Source organism: Engraulis encrasicolus, chromosome 4, assembly GCF_034702125.1.
Source record: "Engraulis encrasicolus isolate BLACKSEA-1 chromosome 4, IST_EnEncr_1.0, whole genome shotgun sequence".
Taxonomy (NCBI): domain Eukaryota; kingdom Metazoa; phylum Chordata; class Actinopteri; order Clupeiformes; family Engraulidae; genus Engraulis; species Engraulis encrasicolus.
In genome coordinates this window covers 21,040,484-21,050,483 of record NC_085860.1, presented here as the reverse complement: position 1 = coordinate 21,050,483, position 10,000 = coordinate 21,040,484, and the positions used below count along the sequence as shown (strand labels likewise).

Genomic DNA, 10,000 nt, shown 5'->3' with positions numbered 1-10,000 from the left:
CTGTTTTGACAATATTATGGCACTGTTATGATGCAGCATATGATGCCGGCATCAACTAAAGTGTTACCCCACTTTCCATAGTGTCAATACTCAGTATATACTTCAATTTATACTAAGCATTTAGTATATACTCAGAGGAAAGACGGGAGTCACCGGAGCATCTTCAGATGTGGAAGTTTAACCGCTTTATCAGGCAAGTGCCAAGACTAATGTTTCAATGTTATCAAGTCTTCTTCAGAGTCAATCAATCGATGTGACAACGTCGAAATATTAGTTAATGTATAATGTTTCGACGTTGTCACATCGATTGATTGACTCTGAAGAAGACTTGACAACATTGAAACATTAGTCTTGGCACTTGCCAAATAAAACAGCTAAACTTCCACATCTGAGGATGCGCCGGTGACTACCTTCTTTCCTCTGCAATTACTAGTCCTTTTCCCTTGCACACCAAATTATGAAGTGCAGGAGCGCAGAGGATGTATTTTTTTCCTACATTTTTATACTCAGTTTTTGTATACTCGGACACAACATACTCAGATCCTATAGCTGGCAGCTGCCATCTTTGACACAACACATGCAACATAGCAGTGGCACTCAGCTAGCGTGAAGTCAGCTTTGGTCTTTCTGAATACACAGTGTGTGGGATGTCTTTCTTTGGCACTTTTTAACACATTATTTTGGCTGAAATATCGTTTTTCCATTTTGGCTTCATTCCCATGGCAACTGTGGCATTGAGGGTAAATTGTGGCTTCTTGTCAAACTACTCTGGAGCTAAAATAAAAAAAGGTTCTTGTCATCAAATGACTGCTTCCATATTTAGCTCTGTCATCACTTGGATTGTTTTTCTGACAAACAACAAGAAATGTTTTGTCCTTTCAAAATGATCCCCCGGTTGCAATATTTTTTGGCAGAATGTCGTTCAGAGGAAAACAAAAGAATCCATTGTTTTGTTTGTTAAGTCTGTTTTTGTGTGTGTGTATCTGTGTGTGTGTCTGTGTGTGTGTCTGTGTGTGTGTGTGTGTGTGTGTGTGTGTGTGTGTGTGTGTGTGTGTGTGTGTGTGTGTGTGTGTGTGTGTGTGTGTGTGTGTGTGTTTGTTTGTTTGTGTGTGTGTGTGCATGCGTGCGGGTGAACATCTTTGCCATGTGTGTGTGTGTGTGTGTGTGTGTGTGTGTATGTATGATCTCAAGGCATTGCAAGTATCATCAAACTCAGGACAGCGGAACAAAGTGAAGCAGACAGTACAGCAGAGGTGAAGGACAAAACTAAGTGTGTGTGTGTGTGTGTGTGTGTGTGTGTGTGTGTGTGTGTGTGTGTGTGTGTGTGTGTGTGTGTGTGTAGCTATAGCAAGAGTCCTATGGGTTGCCAGACGGGGGATCAGTACAGGCCGCAGCCCCTCAGGTTGGTGGCGATGATGACGTCGGTGACGGCGTCGAAGACGAACTGGATGTTGTGGGTGTCGGTGGCGCAGGTGATGTGGGCGTACACCTCCTTGTTGGTCGACTTGTTCTTGCCCTCGTACTGCGTCTGGATGTAGGCCACCGCCTCCGCAAACAGGTCGGGGCCTGGGTGGGGGTGTAGATGGAGCATGGAGGGGATGGGGGTGTGGGGATGGAGGAGATATGGGGATGGAGGAAGGGGGGATGATGGAGTATGGGGGTGGGGTTTGGAGATGGAAAAGGAGTATGGGGGAGGTGGGGGAGGAGAAAAGATGAGGGGAGGAGAGTGCGGAGTGGGTGACATAGAGGATGGAGAAGAAGACATGGGGTTGGAGGAGGGGGTGGTGATGGAGGATGGGATGGCGGTGGAGCATGGAGGGTGTCGGACATGGAGGATAGAGAGAGATCGACATAGAGGATGGGGTGGAGGAGGGGAGATGGAGGAGAGGAGAGAGGGAGGATGGAATGGGGATGGAGGGGAGGAGGTGGAGGAGATGAGAGATGGAGGTGAGAGGATAGAGATGGAATGGGGATGGAGGAGAGGAGATGGAGGAGGAATGGAGGATAGGGAAGTGGAGGTGGAGGTGGATATGCAAGGAGGATGAGGAGGAGAGATGGAATGGAGAGGAGAGGGAAGAGGAGGTGGAGGTGAAATGAAGAGGAGGGAAGAGGAGTTGGAGGTGGAGATGGAGGTGGAGAGGAGAGGAGAAGGAAGAGGGGATGGCGAGATGGGATGAAGAGGAGAGGGAAGAGGATGAGAAGGAAAGGGAAGAGGAGGTGGAGGTGGTGAAGGAGAGGAGAGGAAAGAGGAGGTGGAGGTGGAATGAAGAGGAGAGAAGAGGAGGTGGAGGTGGAGGTGGAGGTGTGAGAAAAGGATGAACAGGAGAGGGAAGAGGCAGGGATAAGGATAGGACGGCGGCAGGAAGGTAGAGCGTGTGGCAGACAAGAATAAAATGTGATAGACACATATATGTAAGAAAAGATATATAATGAAGTGTTCAAAGAGAATATGATCCAACGAAACAAGACAAAGAGGATGAAAGGTAGTTTTGAACAAAGGTGAAAAAAGAAAAGGAAATGAGAGCAAAAAGGTGAACAAATAAGACCAATCATGGAGGGTTGGTGGATTGGGGATTGGGGATTGGGTGATGGAGATGGAGTGGGGAGGAGTGGAGAGGAGAGGGGAGGACAAAGGAGAAATGAAATGGACCATGAGGTCTGAGGTAATGACGGCATATTTTTAGCAGTTTTGTGACTAGTCTAATCAAATCTGGTTCTGTTCTTAGGGAGGGGCCCAGGAATACTCTGGTTGTGGAAAGTGGATTATAGGCATCGGAGGGCTGCCTTTTTGGCGCATTTATGTGGCTAGACAGACAGACAACCCCTCTTGTCTCTGTCTCGTTTCCTTTCTATTCTGCTCTCTTTCGTCTTGTCTCTGCCATATGATGGTGGTTTGGTTTCATGTCAGCCTGCCCTACCTGTCTGCACGTCTGCCCGCGTCTACACTTCACACTGCCACCTCTTTATCGTCTCCACCATCTTCATGGATCTATTTCCTGTGTCAAATGAGTTTTCGGTCTCCCGTTTTATCCACCTTTAGTCCAATCTCTCTTTCCCTTGCTCTCATCAGTTTTCATCAGTCCACCTCCTCCACTAGCAATCTTTCCTTCCCTCCCTTCTCTGTCGTCATCTGTTTTTCTTTCATGCTTCCTTCTTCTTCATTTTTCGGAGCGTTTTCTCGTCATTCCATCTCTGCCTAGCTGGCTGAGGTTATGGTGACTAAGTGGCATGATGTGGAAATGTGTTACCTTGGTACTCAGGGAAGCAGATACTAAGGGGAGATTTCTTTATTTTGTCCTCGAATATGTCCTTCTTGTTGAGGAAAAGAATGATGGAGGTCTCGGTGAACCATTTGTTGTTGCAGATGCTGTCAAAGAGTTTCAAGGACTCGTGCAGGCGGTTCTGTAGGAGGGGGATGGGACAACAAAGAGGTCAGGTTTTGCCCACAATGCAATTCACTTTATACTATATGAAACACTTACATTGCAGTGATAGGCAGTCTGGATTTAAAATCTACAATATTCCAAAACACCTGGCTTTAATTCTATAATTGCCCTATATTTGGAAAGGTAAAATGAGAGCTTGTTACTGTAATATACATACAGTATGTCACTGCATTGTAGCTTCTGAATCCAGTTTGCCCATCACTGTTCATACGTAGGCTCATATTAACAGACACATGAAATAAACAGACACATAGAGGTTTAACAGTAGGTTTAACAGAAAAGAAGAAAATCAGGAAATCTACGGAAAATGAAAAGCAGGAAAAAGAAACGAAGAGAAAAACTTTCACTAAATGCAACCAAATGCTACATTTAGCATTAGTCTAGCTAATTGTGTAATTTCAATAATTGATTGTGATTATGTGACTTGATTTATTTGATTTGTTTTGAAAAGAACAATGTGTAAGGGACGTGAACTGAATTGTGCTGCAGTGGTAACAGTGTAGGACATTAGTCAGAAATCAAGAGTTCATGCAGCTGGTTAATAGCTGAAGCGAGCCCTGGTGTGCTGCACTGTGCAACATTGCAAGCCAGTTAAACACACAAAAGAGAGTTGCCCTGCTGCCTTACAGTTTGTAAGTTAACTCAACTCGAGAGTTTGATTTCTGAGTTGACACAAATTACAGTTAACTTCCAAACTCAAGACAGCAGGGAAACTTTTTTGAGTTTAACAGGCTAGTAATGTTTTACAGTGCCAGTAGCCAGGGGGAATTACAGTATATGTGGCTTGGGGGACGTTACCATATGTTATGCAGAGGTGCCAATACCACGTTCAGAAAGTACAGCACCCTGCCACAAATTTGGTCCAACCGGCTCTCAGTCAAGACAGGGGTGCATTCCTCAAAACCATGGTTACTAACTACGTTAGCTACTTTGTTGTTTGCAATGCAATTTCCCATTGACAACTACCCAAGTTGCTAACGGGCTAACAGCTACACTTTCGAGAAACGCATCCCAGGTAGACCAGTTACTTAGTGAGGTCACCTGTGCTGGAACGAAACTGTTGCAGGGATTTTTTTTAACTCTGAAGCGGATTTTGGACACCTCTGATGTTATGTAGGATAGGCTTGGGGCATTCGTCGTATTGATTACCATTGCTGTTGACTGGAGTAGGGCTGGTTGGGCTGAAGTGCAGCAGGGTTAGTCCTGTGAAGGACTCACTGGAATCACTGATGCAGAGTTGGAAGCAGACACTCTCTTTATGATGTGGACACATACACACACACACGCTGTGGCTGCCATTTTCTACGGTACATTTTCCATCAGGTACTACCGGAAGATGTGATGTGGTGCATGTGTGTGCCTGTGTGTGTGCCTGTGTGTGTGTGTGTGTGTGTGTGTGTGTGTGTGTGTGTGTGTGTGTGTGTGTGTGTGTGTGTGTGTGTGTGTGTGTGTGTGTGTGTGTGTGTGTGTGTGTGTTTCGCTTGGTCTGTCCTTCTGTTTCCTGTTTGGGTGCAGACTACTGTAGAGTCTAGCACCTTGGTCTCCAAACAAAGATCCACGGGCCAAATCCGGCCCGGGCATGGCAAACATTTGACCTGCCATGAGGTCAGAACTAATGAAAACATAAATGTCTGTGATTTCTGATCATTGAAACTTCAGTGGGTCATATCTCTCCAAAACATTCACAGAGAGTTAGATCTTAAGATGCCAACAGACATTGGCAGGACGGGAAAACAGAAAAGCAAAAATCTGTTCCCTGTCCAGGCATCTAACTTGTTTCTCATTGGGTTGGGGCATTGGTTTGGCCTGCAGCCACACTTGCTCTACATAATGTGGCCCTTTGCAGAAAAATAATTAGAGACCACTGGTCTAGCATCTAGTATATGAATGCAAACACTACCGAGCCCTGTCTTATTTATTAGTGCTGAGTATGAGGCACTGAGTTCATCTATGACGTCATCACAATGCAGCTATAATTATCACAAGTCAATCGCATGACTACATTACTTCTAGTAATACACACATTCACTGCTTGATCAGACTGTGTGCAAAGCTACAGTATCCTAATGCTCGGTGGGCCCACATCCAAGCAAATCTAAAGTGTATGTGTGGAGTCTTTCTCTCGCCTTCTCCCTGTGTCTGTGTGCATGGCACGCCTAATACACGGTGTGTGTGTGTGTGTGTGTGTGTGTGTGTGTGTGTGTGTGTGTGTGTGTGTGTGTGTGTGTGTGTGTGTGTGTGTCACCTATCACACTAGGTCTGCTGTAATGAAGCCTAACACTGAGTTTCACACCAGTAATGTCCTAATAGCAATGAAAAAAGCTCTCTAATGGAGAGCCATGTGCTGCCTAAAAGCTTTCTGATCGATGGCAGAAACGCATAGTCATACACGTACAGTGGGATCACATACTATACAGCAGACTTGGAAACTAATTTCGACACTCTCTGTCTGCCTCTGACACACACATACATGCACACGTGTGCACGCACGCACGCACGCACGCACGCACGCACGCACGCACGCACACACACACACACACACACGCTTACACACATAACACAGAACTATACTAGTACACTACACACAAGCATATTCCACCACATCAAATTCAGAGCGCTGCTTCCAACTCTTTCCAGTGATATGCTGCTACTTAGCCTTAGCAGCAGGTGTTGTTGTTGTTGTTGTTGTTGTCTGTTTGTTGTTGTTTTTGTTTGCATACCTGTGTGAGTGTAGGGCAGGGCTTCCACAGGAGCTGGGGCGGAGCCCCATGGGCGTGGCGTGGGGAAGTTTAGCGATTGACGATTGGTTAGAGAGGACAGGAGCAGAGCCAATGGCGAGGCGCGAGGTGCGAGAGATGACAGCGGAGGAGGTAGGCGAAGAGATCAGAGATGAACGAGCAGATGGACGAGAGGACAGACGGGCGGACGGAGGGAGGAACGGAGGAAGACATGGAGCTGCCGAGGAAGAGAAGAGGAGGAGAGGAGCGCCACGAGAGTAGGAGGCGCCAGGAGTAGAGCCAGAGGGCCCTCTCAGCCAGTCGGATGCATAGATAGTCGCCAATCCGAGACGTCAGCTCACTCACTGGTTTGCTTTTTCGCTTGCTTACGGGGCCCAGGATACACATTCAACTCAAACACTCACTCTCACCACACACACATATACACACACACACACACACACACACACACACACACACACACACACACACACACACACACACACACACACACACACACACACACACTCACACGCTCTCTCTCTCCCACACTCCCTGAGCACCCATCTCTCTCCCGCATGAAGAAAGTGAGGAGTGGCTGAAGAGCTGGCCGGCCTGGTTCAAATCTGCTGAACAAAAGCCTGCAGAGCACTCTCCTCCAGAAAGAAAACACCCTTCAAGCACTCCAAACCCAGAGGGAAAAAAAATCCAGGATTGATGCCCATCGTAGACACCCAGCATCCTCAGAGAGACAGAGAGACAACATGCCCGAGAAGAATTCAGTTCAGACCAAAGAAGAAGACTGGAATACACATAAGATACATAATTGAGCCATTCATTTGATGTCAAACCAGAGTCTACTTTGTTTTTCTTATTATTTTCCTAAATCCCAGTCTCCGACCCAGTGTGTGTGAACTGAAGCCTTGGTTCATGTTAAATACAGAACATGTGCATTGCAGAACCCGGTAGAGTAAATGTAAGCTGTGAGGAAGGGAGAGGACAGATACAGTAGTAGAGTACGAGGCAAACAGCATATAGTCAGATGGGAGACACATTTCAAAGACAGAGACAGCATTGTTGCATTAGACACATGTTTGATAGCCAGAGAGACACAGCATTGTGACACATTTGAGGTACAGAAAGCACAAGTATGGTACACAGGCATATGGATATAGGGGGGCAGCCTGGTGTGATGGTTATATGCAGTTGGACTGTAGATCACAGAGTTGCAGGTTCAATCCCCACCCTGACCCAATACTACCCCAAGACCTTCCTCCCTCCATGGCTGAAGTGCCCTGGAGCCAAAGCACCAAACCCCACATTTGCTCCAGGGACTGTAACCAATACACGTTAATATCTGTTTGTCGTTTTGGATAAAAGTGTCAGCTAAGTGTAACGTAGTGTAATGAAATATGGAAATATAACTGTCCCACACACACGAGGGAACATAAATGTTGGTTATTTCAAAAGTTTCATGTTATTTTGCGCTTTCATTGTATTTGATTGTATTTACCATGAACATAATCGTAGACCATACAACAAGGATGCATGCTTTCTGCAGACCTTTGATTTGTCATCAATCCCTTTTTATACTGAATATACTACAGTTATAAATCCCCTTGACTGTCAAGGGGTGCATTTCTTGAAACCAAAGTTGCTAACTACAGTACGTTGCCTACTTTGTTGTTTGCAATGCAATTTTCCATTGCCAACTACCCAAGTTGCTAACTGCTAACAACTATACTTTCGAGAAATGCACCAAAGGTTTGCTATTGTACAGAGATGCTGTCTTGTTGTCTGACTCCGATTGGCTTCATGTTCACAGTAGAGATACAGGCATTGAGTGCAAATGCTGTGGCAGCCACAGTGGTTGACTGACGTTGGTGTGACAGCTCGACTGTCCTCAAGGGGGCCAATTTACAAGAGTCACCCGACAAAAACAGGAAAATATATTCGTGAGTGTGTGTGTGTGAGAGAGACAGAGAGAGAGGGAGGAAGAGAGAGAGAGAGAGAGAGAGAGAGAGAGAGAGAGAGAGAGAGAGAGAGAGGGAGAGAGAGCAAGAGAGAGAGAGAGAGAGAGAGAGAGAGAGGGAGAGAGAGAGAGAGCGAGAGAGAGAGAGAGAGAGAGAGAGAGAGAGAGAGAGAGAGAGAGAGAGAGAGAGAGAGAGAGAGAGAGAGAGAGAGGGAGAGAGAGAGAGAGAGAGAGAGAGAGAGAGAGAGAGATAGAGCGCGAGAGAGAGATAGTAGGTGTGTGCTTGCAATAGGGATGGAAATTGGCACTAGCCACCAGCCAAATGCTGGAAAAATAAATATGTATAGGGCAAGCAGAGCAGGTAGATGTTGGACACAGAAATAATGATTTACTGTCCAGTGCCCATAGCTGGTGAAGTGAATTTCCATCCTGTGTGTGTGTCTATGTGTCTGTATGTGTATGTGTGTGTGCACGCACTTGTGTGCGAGTGCATGTCCACGTGTGTTACCACTGTGGCACTGAGAGCTTTCAAAGCACTGAGTAGCACATCATCTGTACTTTCTAAGACCTCCTGTTTTGACAGTGTAGCTAATACCTGTTTACATTCCCCATCGTTAAGGTTACGTCTCATTCCCAAAGCAAAGTAAACATTCTACGCCACACGGCACATCGCCACGACAACCCTCTGGACTACAGAGCCCCCATCTGCCTTCCACTCAGACTCACATTTTGGATATAACGTAACTAGCACAGGAGCTTTGGGCCTACTGTATGGTCACCATTTATTTTTGTTAAGTGACTCTTGCATCATGGATAGGCTTCAGGTGTTTTTGTGTGGATTGTCCACGAAATCAATACTACAAACAAAATTAACTTCAACTGTGGACTGCAATGGCATCATGCTAAATACCAACTTAGCAGTAGTGAAAAAAACAACTGCATCTGTCATCCACTCAGACCATGCTGCATTTTTTTTGGCATTCACAGTTTGGATATACGCTAACTAGCATTTTGGATATACGCTAGCACAGGAAACTTTGAGCTTGTAGAATATGGCGTGCTCTTATCCTGATTGTTTGAAGGCTTTTTGGATGTGAGTGCCCTTTAGTCAAGGTGTTGTAAATCCAAGTTCTCTGACTAAGGCACTCCAAATTAAAATGTCTTTATTAGTATGACAAGACTTCTCATGTTGGAGTGCCTTAGTCTGAGGATATTTATTTTCTCATTTTTGAACTAGTGCAGGAACTTTGGGCCTTATTTGGCCACCATTTCTTTTGTGACTCTTACAATATAGATATGGGCTTCAAGGCGACCAGAGAGTGAGTTTTTTTGTGTGGATTGTCCACGATATTTTTTTTACAAAATGCAAAATAATCTCAACTGTGAACAACAATAAAACTTTGGAAGTGAAAACCAACTCCAGACGTTTTACGCACTCTCTCATTTTCCTAAGTGTGGTAGACACAGAGTCTCTGAAGGCCAATTCTGCGCCTGAGTCGAACGGGTGAGTGAGGGGTTTATTTAGCATCCCACACATGAATTAAATTAACATTTTGCCACAAAATATAACTACATGTTGGGAGTTAAAACTCTCTGCAAACTGTTTATTTACACTGTCCTAGCCTACGGAGCATCTGAAAGCCAATTCTGTCATCTGTCCTTCTATTAATTAGGCCTCAGCTGGGACCAGTGGTGTGGAACAGACAGAACCCCCTCGTCCGGCCCACTAGGGTGTGCGTACGTGCGTGCGTGCGTGTGTGTGTGTGTGAGTGGGTGTCTGTGTGAGTGAATATGTGCGTGTGTGCATGTGTGCATGCCCATGTGTGTGTGTGTGTGTGTGTGTGTGTGTGTGTGTGTGTGTGTGT

The 10,000-nt window shown here is 45.7% G+C and overlaps 1 protein-coding gene across 1 annotated transcript in view; it reads right to left on the bottom strand.

The window, feature by feature from the left end:
• Positions 1–402: 402 nt before the first annotated feature.
• The window catches only part of gnao1a (guanine nucleotide binding protein (G protein), alpha activating activity polypeptide O, a), a 175,907-nt gene continuing 166,309 nt past the window's right edge, over positions 403–10,000 (bottom strand). Inside the window, exons 7-8 of the mRNA XM_063196874.1 lie at positions 3,249–3,402; positions 403–1,566 (exon numbers count right to left, since the gene is read on the bottom strand). Coding sequence (XP_063052944.1) covers positions 1,379–1,566; positions 3,249–3,402 — 342 coding nt within the window. The 3' untranslated portion in view covers positions 403–1,378. The remainder of the gene's footprint in view (positions 1,567–3,248; positions 3,403–10,000) is intronic.